The sequence below is a fragment of the Pleurodeles waltl genome, chromosome 4_2, assembly GCF_031143425.1.
Source record: "Pleurodeles waltl isolate 20211129_DDA chromosome 4_2, aPleWal1.hap1.20221129, whole genome shotgun sequence".
Classification (NCBI taxonomy): domain Eukaryota; kingdom Metazoa; phylum Chordata; class Amphibia; order Caudata; family Salamandridae; genus Pleurodeles; species Pleurodeles waltl.
In genome coordinates, this window is record NC_090443.1 from 114,504,907 (window position 1) to 114,526,758 (window position 21,852).

Below are 21,852 nucleotides of genomic sequence, written 5' to 3' on the forward strand. Positions count from 1 at the left end.
TCCTTGACAAGCACCACTGGCCACATTCATAAAGAATGCGAAGGGCACAATAATAAAAGAGAAGACTTCAGAAGGTCCTGAGGTACTAGGTTGCACCGTAACAGGTCAAATTGAACCGTTGCGATGTAGACAATAGACACTGTTCAAATATGATTGATAGGCACGCGACTAATCGTATATAAGAATTTAATTTTTTCCCCCTTATACGAGTTGATCACTCAAACTGGTGACTGATAACTCAATTACTATCAGCTTATTAAACACGCTCAAAACAATGCTCGCAGACTGTAAGAAGTCAGACTGAGCTGATGGGCTATATACAGTGCTTAATTTGTGCAGGTGATTGCAGATGGCAGGCACTGGCACTCATTTTAGAGTAACGAGGCCTATTTTTCATCAGACTGCCACCCAGAGTAAGGAAGAAAGGCAGAAAAAGAAGGAAGATGAAGATACGAAAACAGTGACAAACACAGAAAACAGAAATGGAAACGAACATACGCAGGCAAGATAAAGTGACAAAGCAATGTAGCTTGGTGGTAGAAAAAGAGTTGAGGTGGAATTAAGACTAGACAGCCTTGGGGTGTGGACTATCAAGATGGCCGACCAGTGGTAAAATCTTAGAGCTCCAGCTGCCCCTGCAACATACTACTGCATCCTGGACAAAAACCGGTAGTGATCCGGCCGAAAATGCAGCTTAGATTACTCACCTACTGAGTGCCCTATTCCAAGTGAGCCGGGGAGGCGCAGGTGGTCTCCATGTGAGGAGACAGCTATGAGGCCTACAGCGGCACACAGCCAGTGGTCATCTTGGAGACACAAGGACGTGGCTGAGGGTCGGTACCAGGATGACCTGTGAAGGGTAACACCGGAAGACTACCTGCAATCCAATGACCTGCAGTGGGTACTGTAGTGTCTACCACTAGGACTCAGCCGTGGTGCTGGGGGCGCTGAGAAGTGGGTGAGCCCCTGCTGACCCCGCCAAGCATCTGAGAGAGGTGAAGGTCCACTGTATGGTGCACGGAGTTTGTTGCCTGCTGACACCTGGGGAAGCGATATGGGTTAGTGTTGTGCACCTGGGGTGCTGAGGCTGCCTGCACTGGGGCCCAAGAGCAGAAGCATGCTGCAGGACAAAAAGAGCTTTGACCTGCATTCAGAGGCTGTCCAAATAAGAAGTCAGGCACCTATGGCAGTTGGGAATGCCAGCGGAGGATGACAGAGATTCCCAGGACCAAGTGCTTGTTTGCTGTGGGACCCTGAGCTTGAGTGGCAGTGATTGCAGGACAGGCTAGGAGGCAAGACGGTCCAGGCTGTGGGACCACCTGGACTGAGCCTATGTGGATTGGGCTCTTCACTTACATGGAGGATGACATAAAGCAGCAAGAGTAGAGATGACTGCAAGTGTGGATTACTAGCGTCAGTGCTGGGTCCCACAGGTTGTGCGTTTGGTTCTGGTGGTGTCAGCTGCCGGCAGCCCTGTAGATCTGCTCCAACGGGAACTGGTGAGACCTGCCTCGGCCACAGAGACACGCATGTCCCAGAGATGGTGGGGTGAGGTAAAGGCCTGGCACAGGGTGATAACCCAGCAGAGGATGTCAGGAACCCATGTGTTAACGTTGGAAAAGATAAAGCATCTAGGCCACATCCATCAATACACTACTGTATAGACTTTACTGCACAGAGACACAAGACAAAATCTCAGAAGGGACATGAGATCAGGACACACAGGGAGGAACCCACCTTGGCGGAAATTCTGGCATCAATGAATGGTTCACAAATAAGGGAAAATAAAGACGTGAACCTATTGTGCCTGATCTATATCAAGTGGTGGCGAGAGTCCAGGTGATGGAAGGTGCAGTATCAGATCTACAAGCTGAATTCAAAGTCCTAAAGGGAATATGGAAACATTGACCATGATTGCGAGAGTCCTAGAAAATCACTCCTATCACAAAAATCCTTGCTTCGAGGGATTTCCTGAATAAGACAAGGGTAACATGGAATCCTTCTTCGAACGATTGATTCAGGAAGAGTGGAAGCCTGAGGACCTATCTACAAGGGTCATGCTGGAAAGTGTGCATAGGGCGTTGGGGGCTCAGGCCCCGCTCAATGCTTGCCCGAGGGCCCTGACAGTGTGAATATTAAACCACAAGGACAGAGACTGTATCCTAGCAACTGCCAGTTTGCTGGAGGGGTGCTGTTTTGGTTTTGAAAACCACGCTATAGCCATTTTTTAAGATTACACTAGAATTGCAGGTGCAGGGAAAATCCTATGAGGAAGTGAATCAAAAACTTAGAGGACTAGTTCTTCATTATATCCTCCTCTTGACTGTGCACTTGAAGATCACAGTTCAGGGGAAAAGTCACTTTTTTTCAACAATCCAAAGACGTGGGTCGAGCTAGAAATGTGGGATAAAACAGGGACCAGGAAGTAGGGGGTCCCTCGCTCTCAGATAGGAGTAGCAGACTGAAAGGAGGTCCCCTGGAGGCGATAATGCCAGCCCAGAGGCCAGTAAGCCAGCTCCCAGTCAGCTGCTCCAATAACAATCTGGGAGGATGGCACCATGGATACAGCGGATTACTTATCGTCGGAGGGCCTTGGAACTCCTACTGACTGCCCAGAGCATACACTGGGAGGGGGGTGGAAGTGATAGAGGTGCAGTGTGGGGATTACTATCCAAATAGATCTATCAGACATAGATGCATAACATTTACATGGTTGACTTCTGGCCTAGGCAACGGGCTGGGTACTGTTGAATACAATGTTTGAAGAGGCCAGGAGGCTGAGAGTGACAACTCACAGGTGCTTTTGTGAGAACCCCACCATTCCTATCAGGGGACCTGTGCTGGCAGGGTTGTATCGGTTTGCAGGACCCTGATTGGAGAGGGGCTGGTCGATTACTGCCTGCAAGTTCTATATCTTTTTCTTTCTTTCTCACATTTTTCCCTATTATGAGGGAGATTAAGAGTTTAAAAATAAGTGGAGGGGGGTACATGCATGTTTGTTCCAAAGTATGGGCGATATAGTATTCCATCTAGGCAGACCAGGAGGGGGGTATAGTTTCTGTTGGGATTAACCAGCTGTTGTGTTTGGAACCATGAGCAGTTCGAAAACCAATTGAAGAGCACAACTGATAAGGGTCACTAAACTCAGACAAAGGTGAGCTGGAGATTTTCCAGGGTTGGGCATGAGCTGGTCACAAATGTGACAGGAGAAGCTTGCAATAATTCTAACCACTGGCAATTGCTCGGGATTCCAACCCATCATCCTTTTGCCCACCATTCCACCTCAGATTATACCCAGCCACATGCAAATCAGTCCTGAACCTGCTCCAATACGAATAGTCCAGCTTGAACTGCCAGCCAGGTTCTCTTTGAACAGGAACACGGGCAATCGAAGGCTGATTTCACCCTGATTGGGGCTCTTCAGTCAGGTGTAACTTGGTTCCGGTGTCACAGTGAGAAAGCGATCTGCATCTGGGCATACCCTTGGCCACTCAGAACGGTACATCAAACACACAAGAGGTAAAGGGAGGAAGCTATAAAGTGGCATTAAGTGGGGAATGCATTGTTTGATATTTGGGATATGCAGGCAGTTGGAGCAAATGCTAGCTGATCTAAAATACAGACAAACATATACTCTGGTGAAAAGGCAGATAATGGAAGCCTGGGCCAGACACGAGAAATCCACTTGCAAACACTACAGACATTGCCTATTCCTTGAAGGGGACAAATCTGGTAAAATGCTTAAATGAGCAATTTGCATAGGTGCATACTGACACTGCACAAAGACAGGGACTCCAACATTGTGACTAGGGATCAGATCAATGAGGCTTGTTTGGAATATATGCAGCTGAAATTTACCCAGACACACACCACCCACATGAGGCTCTGGTACACTATTTGCTGGAGGTGAAGTTGCCATGACTTGCGGCTGAGCAACGTTTATCCCTAAAGAAACCACTTAAACTGAAGGAGCTTAAGGAAGCACTAGCTGAGATGACTCATGGAAAGGCACTGGGAACTGATTGGGTTCAGGTAGAACTATATAAAGTGTTACCTTCTTCGGTATTTGAAGTCTTTCTGGAGGCACAGGAATGAGAAGTTCTCTCGCTATCCTCAAGAGAGGCTGTGATGGTCTTGGTCCCTAAGACTGGTATAGATCCGACAGATCTGGGCTTCCTATAGGCCCTTGTCAATGTTAAATATTGACATTAAAATAATATGTTAGGTTATAGCCTGCAGATTATTAGGAATGGTAAATGCAGTGGTGAACCTGGGCCAGATTGGCGTCATCCCTGGGAGGAGCACTATGTATAATATCCATTGATTAAACAGTGTCCTCAATGTGCTGCAGACCTCTGAGGAGAAGGCATGCTGGGTGCTTTGGCCCTACAGCGTGCCTTGAACACCATTGACCGGTGATACATGTGGGCAGTCTGGAAAGCAATGGACTTTGGCCCCAGTTTTCTCAAGTGGGTTCAACTATCGTATACCGACCCAGTGACTAGAGTGGAAATATCTCAGGGTCATGGAAGCTGGACATAGGTACTTGAGAGGGGTACTCCTTGTCTCTGGGACTGCTGGCTTGAAAGTTGAGATCCGGTCTTGGGCCCTGAGGTATTAAAATAGGGGACACATTCCATGTGCTGTCAATGAAGGAAAATGATGCCCTGGTGTACTTGCTAGACTCATATGCGAGCCGACGGTCACCGTGAGCGTGAAGGAGACACAGAAAAGGAAACAGAAGTTCTCTCGCAGTGAAACATGTCAGCAAAAGTGCAATTATCAATGTAACAGGCAAAAGTAGAATTATTCATGTAACCAGCAAAAGTAGAATTATCCATGCAAAAGGGACGATGTCATGCAAAGCGCTCCACTACTGCCAGCGAGATCGCGCTGCGTAGGAAATAAAAAGAAATAGTGCAGAAACCATACGGAAAACATGGAGCCTCGCATGTTTTCAGTAGTTTACCGGTGCGTTAGAGGAGGGCTAAACACTGGAAAAGGCATGACGTGTGCATGCCTTTCACTAATGAAAACAAGCAAATTTTTAAAGGCAACCCCACAAACCAACCAAACTGATGGATGAGCGGTGGGTGTGGTTAAAAGCCCACAGAGAGATTATAACAGGGGCCAGAGCGCTTTCGTGCGCTCGACCCTTAAAAGGATACTACACTTGGCTATTCAGCAATTTCGTCATTTTGTAGCACCAGCAAAAGGCTGCTAAGAAAAACTATGGACCCTACGCATTATTATTATTATTATTGCAAAGCAAGCATTGTACGTCATAATACAATTATGGAAGAATGCTACACCCTGACTAAACCAGACAGGGAGAGGTCATAGTAAGTCATTGTGACCAATTCCTTGCTATAATCCACTACAGTGTAAATAGGTAAATTTAGGCTTATTGTATCAACATTTTAGAAGGGCACAGAAAGAATAAATGGATCATGAAAGAAGTCTGTAAATAATACCCATTTTAAGGCGAGAGGAATATTTCTTGTCCATATCACTGACATATTTGTATTTCCTCAATTATGTATGATATTCAAGTGATTTGACAGAGGAGGAGAACCTGCCTCAACCAACCACTGGGTATGCTTAATAGTCCACATTCCCATCTGAATTCAAATAAATTTCCTCTGTAAGAAGGCTCCACAGGGTAACACATACTTGACTTCTGTCAATTCCTTCTCCAAACTGAACAGCAGGGTTAAATGATTAGCTTTTCAAACTATCTCCAAGGCCATTTAAGATCAATTAAGATGTACTTTCATCTTAACATATACCACCAGAAAAGTCTCAGAATGTCATTCCACAGAACAGCAATTGTTGCAATGAAAGCCTAATCAACGTTTTCTCTATTGAGATTTGCAATTCTATTATCAGTCAAGAATAGGATATATTTTTTACTCACAAGACAGAAGCCAACAGTGGCACCCCAGGGACATTAATTTTGGTTTCAGGTGGCTGCATAAAGAAACTTAACCAAACTCCTACTCTTTGGATACATGTTATAGAAAAGATGATGACTACTGGTGGCTCACACATTATCAGAAAAAAACACTAAAATAAAATCCAATAGAAATCAGTTTATTAAACCTTTCTCTAGAAAAACCCTAAATAAGATTTTATTTATTGGAAGATTTCCACAATGCCGATGAGGTAGTTTGAGGTTAGTTACGGATGAAAGAGAATAGAGGTGAGATTAGTAAGCAGTAGCGTGGAGGCACGTCTTAAGGAACTCCATACATTTAGGAGCTTGATGGTTGTTTTATTTTCTATCAGAGTATTCCAGGTGTGGACCTGGGGCTGAGGGGGCCCGGGCTCAAAGGTAAGCAGATGTTTTGTTAGGGAATTTAATGCACAGTTGAGAAATTTATTTTAGGTTCATTTTAGGTGGATACCGCTGTTAGCTGCTGTTCTGGTAACTATATGCAGTTATGGATAAAGCTGTGGACCAGGTGCCTGAGCTCCAATTCCAAGCATTAGCTGATTTTGAGCTAGTGTAGGTATGAGACCGTATCAAATGCTACTGTCTGTATAAATTTATGGTAGTGCTGGCTGCATGATTTTGAATGTTTTTGAAATGATAGACTGCTGGATCGTGCAGACTCTTCCATGTCAAATTAAAGCCCATAAATGTGCAGTGACACTTGCTCTACTTTACAACATGTTTCCAGTGATTTTTCAGAAGAACTTAAAACCTGGAAACCTACCTGGTTTAAAACATATCTGTAGATTTGTGTGTTTTTGATGGAATGTCTATCATCTTCCTACAACTCTGTGGACTGAGAGTTTGCTCATCTGCCTACATTTTATTTCTAATTCAGGTTTCTAGGTTATCTTCTTTACTTAAAGACCAGACATATTGTACATCTTTACACTTTTCATTCAAGATTACTGAACAATGCAAAGATGGCATTTTAAAATAAATATTGTGGTGTACGTGCATGAGAAAATGAACATAAACTTGAAGATCTTTTGTAATACTTTGAAACCTGTCATTTGAACCAAATCAACCTGGTCAGTGCTTGAAGGGATCAGTTTTGGTTGGAGATTAATTACATGCTTTGTTGGGTGATGGACTGAGTGGTTACCTTGAGTACAGTTGTCATGAAGACTGAGCAGCCCATGAGAACAAAGATCATGAGCCCAGTTACTCTCTGCTCAATGATACCGAGAAACTTGGGTTGTTCACCAGGTGCCGAGCATTCAGATTCCAGCTTCAAGCTGTTGACATGCGTGATTGAGAGGACAGTAGCTGCTACAAACCATGGTAGGCCCATCACAGAGCACAGGCCGAGCATCAGTGACACCATCAGAAGGTCCAGGTGGTAGCCACATCCTTTCTGTGGAAATGGAAGATACAATTGTTATCATTGTATTGCTCAGCATCAACTAGTACATAGACATTGATGGAATCACTTGACTACTCCATAGTTAATAGCAAAAAGAGAAACTAAGCACAATCACAGTTAAGTGGCCTAGAGCTCGTTCCACAGTAGATGGACCAACCCCAGCTAACTGATTTCACACTCTCATTAGCATTCATATAGCAATAATGTTTGGTCATTACTGACAAGACACAGAACAGAAATGATTAGCAAAAGGTAAAAGAGTTTCTAGCATTGTCCTTAACTGCTTGAGCCATCAATAATGTGAACAGCATTTTGTATTCAAAAGCATACGTGAGCAGACTGCAAAGCTATTCATTTATGGTTGTTGTATGAAAGCAATACCCAAAAAGGCAATGTGGCCCAAACTCAGAAAACAAACAACAAATCAGTACATTCTGGTTTCCTGTAAAATTTCATAGAACTGTAAGGAATATGTCACTTACTCTGTAAGCATCTGTTTGTGGCATATAGTGTTGTAGATTCACATGCCTTGTCTACTCCTTCATCCAGTGTTGTGTCTGGAGTTGTGCAACTTGTTTTTCTTCGAGGAAGTCTTTTGAGTCATGAATGCTCTTATGACATCAAGGATATGAACAGCTCTTTCCGCAAATGAGTCGGGTTGAGGGAAAAAAACTGGTAGCTCAATGGATTGATTGAGGTGAAATTGTGAGACTACCTGAGGCAGGAATTTAGGATTGGTGCGAAGAACCACTATGTATTTGGAAGAAGGGTTCTTCTAAGGTTAAAGCTTGGAGCTCACTAACATGCTTGAGTGAGGTAATGGCATCTAAGAATTACACTTTTCATGAAAGAAATTGAAGGGGACACAAGTGTAAAGGCTCAAATGGGGGACACATGTGTCTAGTAAGAACAATGTTTAGGTTCCATGAGGGTGCTGGAGGAACCCTAAGTGGAATAACTCATTTGAGTCCTTCCATGAAAGCTGTGATTACTGAAATTTTGAAAAGTGAGAGATACTACCCATTATGGAGGTAGGCAGCCATTGTAGCATGCTGTAACCGAATGGAAGTTTATGCTAAATCTGCCTTTTGTAAATAAAGCGGTAGCAGACAATGTTTTGCACCATGGCTTTCATAGGATCAATTTGTTTTGATTGGCAATAGCAAACACAATGTTTCCATTTTGCTGCAGAAAAGATTCTAGTGGTGGATCTACATGCTGGTGGTAAGTCAAGGTAGCCAAACTCTATGATCTGAGCCAAATCGCTAGGTTGAGAATTTTTGGGTCTACTTGTCAGATTTGTCCTTGATTATGCATGAGAAGATCTGATCGGTTGGGGAACTTCCATGTGGAACTACAGAGAGGTCTACGAGTGTTGTGAACCAAGGTTGACGCACACAGGATCATTATAAGAAGTTTGTATGAGTTTCCGAACCAGGAAGGGAAGAAGTGGGAGAGGCGGAAAAGGGTAGGTAAATATCCTCGACCACTTATCCATAATGTATTGCCCTTGGAGGGTGGATGTGAGTACCTGGAGGCAAAGTCTGGGAATTTTGGCGTTTTCTGCTGAGGCAAAAAGGTCGATCTGAGTGAACTCCCACTTTTGAAAATATGGTAAGAGGACTTGTGGGTGGAGTTCCCATTCCTGGACTTGTTGCTGCATCCTGTTGAGCAGGTCAGCAAAGTTGTTGTCTGTTCCCGGAAAATATTTTGCCAACAGGTGAATGTTGTGGTGAAGAGCCCACTTCCATATGGTCTGAGACAAGTGTGATAGTTGTGAAGACTGTGTCTCCCACTTCATCTGTAAGTAATACATGGCTGTCAAGTTCAGCTCGGCCTGCAGGTCTAAAATATGGTGGGGCGCAATGGAACCAAACTCACCATATATGAGGCTCTCCTGGCGTCCATGAGCAGGAATGGAAGGGCTTCCATCCTGCTCAGTGGAACGGGACTCCAACCAAACCTGGAGCTGCTCTCATGCTCCTTTGAGCATGAGAGCCCACAAGGATTGCTGGGAGCAGGCCAACCCAGCGCTCAGTTTGAGGCTGGGGGCTTGTGCCACCTATCCGCCGGCTGTTTGACAGCCCTGGGTTTGCTGGGTTTGCAGTGCGCATGTCGGGCTGGCCGTAGCTAAACAGCCGGCCAACTCAACATGTGGACTGTAAGGGGCAGCAGTCATCCTGCAATTGCAGGATGCAGCCCTGCCCCCTGCCCTCACACCCACACTGTACAACCGTGAGGGCAAAATAAAATGGCATTATTAATTAGATTTTTTTGATTGCCTGCTGTGCTCGCAGCAGGTGGGGAGACGCTCGTCCGTTCCTTAGCAGGAACCGCCCCTGATCATGTTGTTCGTTTTGACTAGGCAACCTTGTGAGAGGTGAGGAAGGAAAACTTTCAGTGCTAGGTAGACCGCCTGAAGCTCTAGGTAGTTGATGTGTAGAGATTGATGCCTGGCATCCCAAAGACCTTGTATTGTTAGGTCTTGTAGGTGAGCACCCCCACCCCTCTGTGATGCGCTGGTGGTGAGAGTGATGTGGGGAACAGGGTCCAGAAAAGGCTGCCCTTTTAACAGGCTGTTGGTGTTCCACTATTACAGAGAACGGTGAATGTGGTGGTCTATCAACACTAGATCCTACAATTGATCCTGTGACTGAGAGCTAGGCATTGCTGCGGGGAAAGCATATGTAACCTTGCATGGGGAACTATGGCAATGCAGGGCGTCATCAGTCCTAGTAGAAGCATAACCATGCTTACTGTGAGGCACTGGTTTATTTGGAACCGGGGTAAGTTTGCTTGAAAGTTCTGAATCTGTACAGGATTGGGGTAGGCTAACCCTAACTGTGTGTTTAGGATTGCTTCCAAGTAAGGATGAACCTGTAGAGGATAGAGGTGAGACTTGGGGATGTTGACAGTAAACCCCAAGCTGTGGAGGAGATATATTATATCTGAGTGTGTTGTTGACACTGCTGATGTCTACTGGCTTTGATAAGAAAATCATCTAAGTATGGGAATACATGAACATTTTGTCTTTGCAGATGTGCTGCAACAACTGCCAGGCATTTTATGAACACCTGAGTTGCGGTAATCACCCCGGCTGGAAGAACTTTTAACTGATAGTGTTTGCCTACTATGACAAATCTTAAGTATTTGCAGTGAGCAGGGTGAATTGGTATGTGGATGTAAGTGCCCTTTAGGTCCAATGTTGCGATGAAATCGCCCTCTTGAAGGAGCGGAAGGGCGTCCTGTAAGGTCACCATATGGAAGTGCTCTGCTAGGATGTACTTGTTTAGAGGTCTGAGGTCTAAGATTGGTCTTAGAGACCTGTCCTTTTTTTTTAGATTAGGAAGTAAAGGGAATGTACTCCATAGCCCTGATGTTGAAGTGGAACAGGTTATATTGCCCCTTTGAGGAGAAGGGCTTGTACTTTCTGCTTGAATAGTGTTTGATGTTCTTTAGATAACCTGTGAGTGTGAGGTGGAATGTTAGGAAGTGTGGTAATGAGCTCCAGACAATGTTGGATAATGGCTACCACCCATTTGTCTGTGGTGATGGTATTTCAGACTGAGTGAAACAAACTGAAGTCTGCCCTGAACAGGTGTTATTTAGTTGCTGGGAAGGATTGGGTAGTCACTGTTCTGCAGTGGGTGTTGCTCCGCATGCGGAGGCACCCTCGCCTCTACTGTTGTTATTTCCCATGAAGGAGCATCTATAATAACTAAGAGTAAGAGTTCTAGGGTTTATTTTGTTGAGAGGTGGGCGCCTCTGTAGAGGTGGATTTATCTGTGCCCCTGTAGCTTGGGCGATGAAAGGAGCCACAGGGAGTTGAAGTTTGTAACGCTTCCATTGCCATGGCAGTGTCTGTGTCCTTCTCCATTTTGTCTAGGGTAGAATGTACCTGTGGACCCAAAAGGTGTTCTTTGTCAAAGAGCATATTTAGGACTGCCTGCTGGATCTCTTGTTTAAATCCCGATCACCGCAACCATGAGTGTCTCCTAAGAAGGATACTAGTATTGATTCCTCGAGCTGCAGTATCTGCCGCATCAAGGGCACAATGAATGGAATTGTTTGTGATGACCTGCCCCTCCATAACAATTTGCTGGTCTCTCTTCCTTTGTTTTTCTGGGAGGTACTGCAAAAGTTTCTCTATCTATCACAACAGGCTAACAGGGCCTGAAAATTGACAATGCGCCAGTGGTTAGCAGCCTGGGCTGCAAATCTTTTCCCAGCAGCGTCTGTTCATTTGCTTTCCTTTTCAGGAGGGGCGAGGAGTTCCCGGCAGCCTGACTGTTAGCTCTCTTACATGAAGAAGTTGCTAAAATGGAGTCAGGTGGCACCGGACTCGAATGAATAGGGGCGGTCTGATGGTGCAGCCTTATATTTCTTGTCCACCCTCGGGGTGATGACTCTAGCTCTGACGAGCTCTTTGAAAATGTCCCCAACATGCCTCATCATGCTGGGTTACATGGGCAAACACTGAGTGTTCCTATGTGTAGAGGCTGGATTGTCAAAGGAATAATCCTGTTCCAGGGATTGTTCGTGCCGCCTGGCATTATGAAAGGCTGCAGCTCTAGCAATGACCTCCTTGTAGGAGGTTGCTTCCTCTGGAGGGGAGGGACGAGCTAGTTATATATGTGGATCATTTGGCATGGTGGGATCAGTAACATATATTTCCTAAGGGTCAGGCCCACGTAGCCCCCCTGTGTCTGACTGTGGCGACCCCAGAGATGAGGTATCTAGTGGGTCATGTGTAGGTGAGAATGGTGGAGGAGAATGAAGGCGGAATGGAGGTGGTGGTGATGGTGCTGGAGGTGGTGTAGAAGGATGATGGTAGGCAGGGCTAGCAGCCTTTAGTTTTCTTCCTGGGAGGAATGGGACGGCCCAGTGCCTCCTCAAAAGTCAGCTTCCTCTTCAAAGGTGGAGGTGATGGCGAGGTAGCAATGATACGGCCTGTCCCCACTTGAATTTATATCTTTCTCTAGCAAATGTCCAATTTTCGAGAATTGGATTGACAGGGGATGTAGAAGGCAAAGATGGTCTTGCATCTTTTGATTTCTAAGGTTTACTGAGGGCTTTGGTTATGGAAGAGTGAGGCTTCGTCGGTGCAGAAAAACAAAAACATGCTCTTGGTCAGAGGAGGTGGAGGTCGATGCCGAAGGCTTGGCCTTTGTAGCAATCTTTGGGGCCAGGCCCGAGAGCAGGGCAGCCAAACCAGTCTTTCAGAACCGACCAGGGTCAGAAGGCAGTGGTGGTCCAGCAACCTTCAATAGTGGAAATGGGGAAGCCAAAAATTTGTTGGAGGGCTTGGGTGTTGGAGCACTCACGCGCTGGAGGGATGGCATTTCCAAATTTGCCTTGACGTCGGAGCCTGCGCTATCTTCCATGAAGAAGGCCTCTTCTTCGGCGGTGGCTGCTCCTGTGCATGTTCCTCACTTAAGAGGTCAGGAGTGTTGTTCGAGGCCTCCTGCAACATTTCGAGCCGACAAGCCCTGTGGTGCTGAAGGTCTTCTCTGTAAGAATGACTTTGCAGGTGTCGCAATCGGTCTCTTTGTGGTCGGGTGAAAGGCACAGATTGCACACAAGGTTTTGATCAGTGTGCGGATATTTTGCGTGACCAGACATTCAGAATCTGCAGGGCGTGTATTCCATCACAAGAAGCGCATTTTCGATGGAGCTGATAGCACACAGAAATATACGCCCAAACGGGCGGTGCCCCGAGGGGCAGTTGGTCGAAGAAACCCAAACTGAGATTTTAGTGAGAAGCGCAGAAATGGAAAAGTGTGATCGAAAACAATGCTGTTGAGGACTGTACAAAAAAAAATAAGTTACTTACCTGTAACCGCAGTTCTCTAGTATTGGAATCTTTCATAGATTTACCTCTTTGAGTCATTCCCCATCGTCAATATGGGTGTTCCCTGGAACCTTATTATAGCAATGTAATGTTAAACATAGTGCATGAAGGCCCTAGGCCCTTCACTTTTGTAACACATTACAGTGAATTTAAAGAAGAAATCAAACTTAGGTTTCAGCCAAACAGGCTGCTTTGCCCTCTAGAACATTCTTGTGAGAAGCTCCAGTCCCTCAGAGTTTCCAAAGCACAAGTGTGGAAGAACCACTTATAAAGAGAGAAAGGTGAGCTTCTCTGGGAGGAGGGTGGGTCGCATGTGACTATGAAAGATTACAACACTGAAGACCTACAGTTACAGGTAACTTATTTTCTTACTCCAGCATTGGAACTTTCAAAGGTACACATACTTGAATCAGAATATATAGCAGTAGTGATGCACATGGTCACCTCAATTATAAACATACCCATTTATAAAGATACAAAATCTAGAGATATATATGCTAGCCCAAATTCAAAGTAACACAGCTGTATGCCTCTAAGCAGTGAAGTGTTTAAATGTATGAAAATCTATTCTAATGTAAACCCAAGAAGAGAAGCGTTAATTAATGTGAAGAACTAGTAAGAGGATGGTGGGAAGGAGAAGCTTACTTTTACTGTAAAAGATGTCTTAGCACCATTTGACCCACTGCTGCATCGCCTTGAGGTGCTGAGTCTAAACAGAAGTGTTTTGTAAAGGTATGCCTGTTCTGCCAGGTGGCTGCTCTGCAAATGTCCTGAAGCAGCACAGCTGCAAATAATGCAGTTAAGGTGGAATTATTTCTTGTGAATTGAGCATGTACTGATGTCTGCAATGGTTTACCGGCTGCCTGGTGACAGAAGTGAATAGTGCTAGATATTCACCTAGCGATGCTCTGCTTGGAAAGGGGATGCCCTTTCCTTGGTACGCTGTAGGCCACAAATAACTGATTAGACTTACGGAAGCCATTAGTTTTGTCTAAGTAAAACTTTAAGTATCTCTTGATGTCCAAGAAAGGAAGAGCCTTTTTGGCTGCGGTTGTGGGGTTCAGAAAGAACGTCTAGAGAATTACCAGCTCATTGAGGTGCAAGTCAGAAGGAACTTTAGGAATAAACTTTAGATTTGTGTGAAGGATTACCCTATCATCTTTAAATTGCAGGAAGGGTTCTAGAATGGTGAGAGCTTGAATCTCACTGATTCGTCTGGCAGACATCAGAGCCACAAGTAGAGCAACCACCCAGGAAAGGAACTTTTATTCACCCTGTGAATGGGCTCAAATGGTTGCTTGATGAGCTGTGATAGCACTGTGTTCAGTTGCCAAAATGGAGGAGGAGGTCTGACTGGTGGGAAAACTGTAAACGGGTCCTTAAGAAACTGTTTGATAATTGTGGTGGACCATAACGATGGTGATGTGGCAGATCACCGGAACCGGATATAGCTGGCAGATGAACTTTGATGGAGGCATGAGCTGCTATCCCAGAGCGTGCCAACTATAATACATAGGGAAGGATCTCTTCAGGGGATGAAGAAAGCAGATTGACCTGTGCATGTTGGTACCATATACAAAATCTCTTCCACTTATGACAAAAGGTTTTGTTTGTACTGTCTGCTCAGCACGTATGCTCCTACAATTGAGAAAAAAATTTAAATGTGCAAATTCATTGTGCTGAGGAGCCAAGTTGATAAGTGAAGAGAATCAGGATCCAGGTGCAACACTTGGCCCATGTTCATCACGAGGAGAAAAGGTGTTGTTCTCAACAGGATGTGAGGTTTCTCTGAAAGAAGAATTAGTCTGTAAACCAGTGCTGGAGAGGCCACGTTTGAGCTATCAGGATTATTCTTCAGGGTTTAGTCTTCATCTTCATGAGAACCTTTGGAATGAGGGGAATGGGCGGAAAGGGTAAGCAAAGATTCTGGTCCATGCCATGGAAAATGCATTCCCCCATGGCGATGGGCCATGCAGTCGTGGCGATATCCATAGCACAGTCTATTACCTCCGCTGAAGTGCAATCCCCTTCCTTTAGGATTTTCTTGGCCTCTGTTCTGGCTCCCTCTGGAAGTTGATCTAGATATGGCACAATGTCGGCCCATAGTTGTCGATCATACCATCCTAGAACAGCTAGAGAATGCGCTGCCATGACCATAAGTGCGGACATTGATCTACATTGGGCCACCTGGGTGATCACTGAGTCCGGCTTTGGATGGTCAGTAAGACAAGCTGGTGCATCCTCTGGAGCCGTGTATTTCTTGTCTAGATGCGGGAGAACCGTAGTCACTGTGACCGGATTCCTCATTACTTTCAGGTCCTCTTCCCAAATGCAGTTGACAATGGGCATACATTTCACACTTTTTTGGGATGGCTCCTTGCAGACTTTCTGCTTAGTGGGCATGAAGAGTGGGATTTTTTTGCTTCCCTTTCTAATAGATTATGAAACCTCCCAATGTCCTCAGATTGGGAATTGACATGTGTGGGTGAAGGAGACAACGGTATGGGTACAAGATAGTCATCCCATTCTGTGTGGACATCCTGGAACTCCTCTTCTTCTCTGTCATCATCAACATTATCAGAGGTTTCTGGGTCTTGGAGCAAAGCTGTCTAAGGGTATGCCTTGCTGACTCAGGCAATGGAAAGGCCTTTGTCTTGGAGCAGAAGGCTAAATAGTAGGTGGCTTTGCAGCTATGGATGCTTCGTGTGCAGTAGATGCAGTAGGTGGAAAATGCATTCTAGAATATGAAAGCATAAATTGCATGTCCGAAACTAGAGAAACAGGTATACAGAATGTTTTGTCCTGGTATGGGTGCCGATATTGTTCCTAATCCCCTTCATCATAATCCTCTTCCTCCTCCTGGCACTTTACATGCAGCTCAGAGGGACTGTGTGCACCCTCAAAGGGTCCTTTATCCTCTGGGTCTTCTTCATCCAATAAATGTGCTGGTACTAGAGAAGTCACCTTGCAGGGAGAGGTGTGTTCTGGGTCAAATATTTACTTTTTTCATGTTTTTGTGTTTTTCCTGCCGTCGACAGAGTCGCCAAAGGTGCCATTGACGAGGTTGGAAGGATTGTCATCAAGAAAGCTGTTTCCCCCATCAACTGAGGTGTCGTTGTTGGTCTCACCATGGTCGACGACCTGCCATAGCTGCTGTTGACAGCGAAGTCAGGGTTATCTTCATCGTTGATGGTCTAGTTGCAGACGCCGTCAATGAGGATGTCATTTTCAATATGGATGAAGCAGCGGATAGCATGGAGATAGTATTAGTAGTTGCAGGTGTTGGCGCTGCTGTGCATGTTTCTTTTGTTGATTGTGCTGATTTTTTGCCTTTATGAGGTGGCAGAATGCCCTTTTTTCTCCTTGTGTTTGGCAGAAAGCTTAGATTCCTGAGAAGATTTTGACGGACTGCGGCCTTTGTAAGTACCATGAGTGTGCTTTTTTAGGCTTTCTTAGGCTGTTCACAGGAGGAGTGAGAACGTGGTGATCTCTCCCTTTTATGCGATCTCCCAGAGGACGAAAAGGAGTGCTCGGTATCAGAGCCAGACACAGGCTCCGTCCTAGTTTTCAGCTTCTGAAGCCCAATCAGCAGCCTTCCTTCTCTGTCTTTTAAAGTCTTAGTGGAAAAGGTACGGCATACCTTACAGTCTTTGGCTGTATCATCCAGATAAAAGCAATAAACACAATCCTCATGAGGATCCTCGGAGTAAAGACTCTTTTTACCACAGGTATTTCAGGCTCTGAAGAGACTTTTCTTCTCCTTATCTGACATGATGATATGAGAGATAAAGTCAGATTGGTAGCAATCTTGATGAGATTTTAGTACACTGGATGTGCTGGTGTTCAAAACAAAGAGGAGAAAGAGACAGAGAGAGAAAACAGGAGTTAAAGATGAGTGTGTGTGTTTGTGTGAATGTCTGTCTGTGTGTGACAATTTGAGTCCGTTGGGGGATTAAAATTAAAGATATTCAATTAAAAGGATACTAGACCCAAGAGAGTTTCACAGAAGTATACAGCAGTGCCTATAGCTCCCTCCATGACAGTCAGCATTTAGTCCATAACCAGAAGACTCTCTCCAATTCATACATTCACATCTGTGGCCCACAAACTAAAGTAGGAGCTGGGGAGAGTCAGAGATGTAATACATGCAGCACCCACTTCACTTCACCATATGATCTGGCTTCTGAGAGGGCAAAGGTGTCATTGTCCAAGGGAGAGTGCACCTTGGAATGCTGAAAGCTCTGCCCCAGAACTCAAAGAAGTTAAATGTGACATGGGGAAGGACACCAGTAAGGCATTTGTCGCCTATTTTGCTACTGCTGTGGAGTAGCTTATTGTTTAATTGATTAGGACTTAAGGCATGCATTCAGAACTTGTAGAGGTATGAAAAGGCATAATCCCCTCTCTGTTTGATGTGAGGATTCCTGAGTCTTGACCTGCTAAAGGAGAATAATGTTATTTTACATTGGACTGAAAGTGGGTACAGGGCTGAGCAATGCTGTTCAGTGCAGTATATCTATGAGTAGGGTGAAGACCTCTGCCCATTTTACTTTAGTATTAAAGGGTCTCGAGCTGCTAGAAACTGAAGTTATGTTATGGTCTGACTTACTGTGGGGTACAGGAGTGCAGCACAATGCACTATGTCTGTGGCTGGGAAGAGAGGATACAGGGTGTTGACCCCTCCACATTTGGCACTAGAATTTCAGGTTTTGAGCTGGTACTCTAGGACAGAAACTAAGAGCAAGGCAGACTGGCATTGTGCAGTGTAGCGAGTCCGCTGCACTGTACTGCCTGGCAGACATTTCTATAGGGGAGGGAACAACAGTATTTTAAAGTATGAACAGGTAAAAGTGCGACCAGGTGGGTGAGTGACTGCATTGCATCTTTGGTCCTATAACAGGGAGAGGAAAGGTACTCTGAAGTACTCTAAAAGGGAGTACAAAATAATATTTGATGCTAATACCTGCCCTGTCACTGTGCCCTTAGTCACCAAATCAGAGCACGAATATGCAATGCTAGTATGCCTTGATATCAGCAACTCATGTCAACTACATGACTGGAACAGCAGGCGAGCTGTTCAAGTATTATGCATGACAAATGGAGTGGTAACTCTCTTCACACTTATACATCTTCAACAACTGCCACACCATCACCATCACCTTATCAATTACACCAACACCTTACTCACTATAAAGCTGTCAGCATTTTTCTCACCTACATCTAATGCATGTTACCAGCACCTGTCTCATCTAAACCTTCTGCTTATCACTTGCACATTTCTTCAACACCTTATTCAAACCATCCACACCTTTTGCATGACATCAAGTACCTATCTAAGAACGTTTTCAGCATAACTTCCCATACACCTAATGCCTTCGACTATCACATGTGTACATCTCACCTTGAGCTTATGTTCTTTCCTGTTTATGATGACAGCTGTAATTTGCTGGTCCATGAAGATCAAGATGGTACAAAGAAGGGCTGGAAAGACGGTGGGGAGCACGGTCCACCATGGATTCGGGCCAATTGGATTAACAATCCACCCACGGTCATCTCTGGTTGGCTGAAAAATAGGTTAAAAAAAACAAGTTAAGAAATATGTACATCGTGTTTAGGTTTGCCTTAATACATGCCAAATCTTTTGAAAAATATTCGAATGATACGAAGGATGTGCTACATAGAATTGTATACCACATGACTGGAGCAGCAGGAGAGGTGTTCAAGTATCATGCCGGACAAGTGAAGTGTAGCTCTTTCAAAGTAATGGTGCATCAACTGCTTTAAAGAATGGATCACGTACCTTCGCTAACACTCTTTCAGGTAGAGATTCTATCTAGCAGCAGATTCCTCAACTTTTGAATATTCTCCAGGCAGCAGACTAGATTGTGAAACATTTCAGCAGTACCTCTGCACGCCGGTAGGTGGCATTGTGCAGCTCTATACTGTTGCCAGTTCACTTCAGTAATGACGTGTGGAACCTATATAGATGTCACTGCCACGTGCTGACACTGGTTGCTTTCCGGACTGACCATGCCCCCAGACACAGAGCCCCAATAGTAAGTTGATTGACCAGTGTGCAGATTCCTCAACATGGGATCTTATTAATGGACAAAGTGCAATCACAGAACAGGGAGGATAGGAGGAAGGGTGAGGAATCTATTGTTAGATAGATTCTCTACCAAAAAAATGTAAGGAAAGTAAGTAACTTGTTCTTTCTAACAGTGACTTTTACCCGTAGATTTCTCAACCTTTGAAAAGATATCAAAGCAGTACCTATTTCGAGGTGTGTCTGTGGAAGGACTCAACCCAGAAAGCCCTGAAGAACCGAGCAGCTAAAATTCCTTTGCCTGAAAACCTGACTGTCCAGAAACTAGTGCTTCATGAACATGTGGAGGGATGCCCACGTAGCAGCCTGGCAAATGTCCAGTACAGGGATTCCACATGCCACTGCAGTGGTAGCAGCTTTGGCCCTGGCAGAAAAAGAATGCAGTCCTTCCGGATGGTGCTTTTCAGCCAATGGGTAGCAGATGTTAATGAGGAGCACAATCCACTGTGCGATGGTTCTCTTCTTTGGGGTTGCCTTTTTTTGCTCTAGGGAATCCCACAAAGAGCGTATCATCAACCCTGTGTTCTTTGGTACGATCTGTGAAAAAGCTCATAAGTTCCTTGGGTTCCATGTGATGCAGTCTCTCCTCCTCGTTGGAGGGGTGAGGCAGAGCATAGAATGCCGGCAAGGTGATGTTCTGGCCAATGTGGAACAGCATCACAACTTTAGGCAGGAATGAATCCCGTGTCCGGAAGAACAGCTTGTCTGGGAAGAAGATGGCATATGGTGGGCTGACACAGAGATCTTGAAGCTCACTCATCCGCCACGCTGATGTAACTGCAACAAGGAACACTGTCTTGAGGGTGAGAAGCCACAAGGAGCAGCTGTGAAGCGTCTCAAAGGGAGTGCACATTAGAAACGTAAGGACCAAGTTGAGGTCCCACTGTAACATTATAAAGGGAGAAGGAGGACACAAATGTTGTAAACCTTTCAAAGGGCACATAACTCAGAACTTAAACAATGAGGGCTGATACGGTTACCACAAAAAGCTGAAAGATACACTTTTAACTGCGCCTAGACAAAGCCTTGCTGGGGAAGGGAACAAAACAAATAAAAAATGTCAGATAACTTTGCCTGGAGGGGGTCTATCTGCAGAGTACCTTACAAAGCCACAAATTTGTCCAAACCCTTCTACTTGTTGGTAGAGGAATACCTGGCTACCAAGATGACATCAATCACCTCGAAAGGTCAAAGGAGTTTAGCTGTCGCCACTTAATCTCCAAGCATGATGGTGAAAATTGAGAAAGTAGGGTACAGAACCATAGTCTGCTGCTGCTGTGACAGCAGATCCTCTAAGAGGGGTATAATGATTGGAGGACAGATGCTCAACCCCAGAGGTTCTGGATACCATACTCTCTGTCCAGTCCAGGACCACAAGAATCACTTGGGCCCATATGGTTCTGATCTTCTTGAGAAATCAAGGCAGGAGTTTTATCAGCTGAAAGGCATACAGGAGTCCCTAGTTCCACTTGAGGCGGTAACATCTCCAAGAAGAGATGCCTTGGAGAGTCAGAAGTCCTGATATTATGTGTTTTTGGTGGTGACAAACAGATCGAGCCAAGATTCTGCCCATTCACAAAAATGACCTGTGCAACTGCCATGCATGATCCACTAGGCATTAACAGGTGAGCTCATCCGCCCTGGCATTCAACAACTCTGCCAAGTGGACCACCACCAAGAAAATTCTTTGGTGGTCCAGCCATCTCCAGTGGCGCAGTACCAGGTGGCAGTGGGAATGTCTGTGAGCGCCTGTCCCAGCGGATGGCTCTCAGGTTCAGAAGGCTGACATATAGCCGGAACTCTGCTGGAGGTCAAAGGACTTTCACCTTCACCTCTCACAGATGGCCACCCGAAACCAGAAATGATACATCAGTCACCATTGTCTGCTCTGGGACGGAAAGGGAGAGGGGTGTGCCGCTGACTAGGCAGAAGGCACAAAACCAGGATTGTGTACAGAATAGCTCTGATGAAGAGGAGTGTCTGAGAAAGAGTCAAGTGTGGATTAGGCATGTTGATAGTGAACCCCAAAGATAGCAGGAGGTTATCCATATCTTGGAGGTGGCTGATGACTGCAGGGCTGAGCCCTCCTCACTTCAGTCATCAAAGAAGGGAAGACTGGCATCCCTGGCCTCTGAATGTTTGCTGCCACCACACACAACCATCACATTTGTGAATACCCAAGGGAACTAGTGAGACCAAAGGGGAGCAAAATGAACTAAAAATGCTCCTGTCCCATCGTGAACTGCAAGTAGCGCCAATGGGTCTGCAGGATGGGTGTATGGAAATAGGTGTCCTGCAGGTCAAATGCCACTTTCCAGTCTCCAGAGCAAAGGGCAGAGGGCAAGTAAGACCAGGGTGAGCATTTTTAATTTCTCGTTCCAGAGTAAGGCATCAAGAGGGCGCAGGTCTAAAATAGGATGAAGGCCTCCGTTCTTCTTGGGCACCAGAAGGTAGCAGGAATAAGAAACATGTCCTGCTTCTGGCATTGGCATCTACTCAATAGCCCCTTTGTCCAAAAGGGCTTGCACTTCCTG

General features: G+C 45.3%; 1 protein-coding gene across 1 annotated transcript in view; it reads right to left on the reverse strand.

Moving 5' to 3' along the window:
- Positions 1–21,852, reverse strand: part of SLC4A8 (solute carrier family 4 member 8) — a 626,941-nt gene that overhangs the window by 161,337 nt on the left and 443,752 nt on the right. Inside the window, exons 18-19 of the mRNA XM_069230889.1 lie at positions 18,614–18,775; positions 7,101–7,352 (exon numbers count right to left, since the gene is read on the reverse strand). Coding sequence (XP_069086990.1) covers positions 7,101–7,352; positions 18,614–18,775 — 414 coding nt within the window. The remainder of the gene's footprint in view (positions 1–7,100; positions 7,353–18,613; positions 18,776–21,852) is intronic.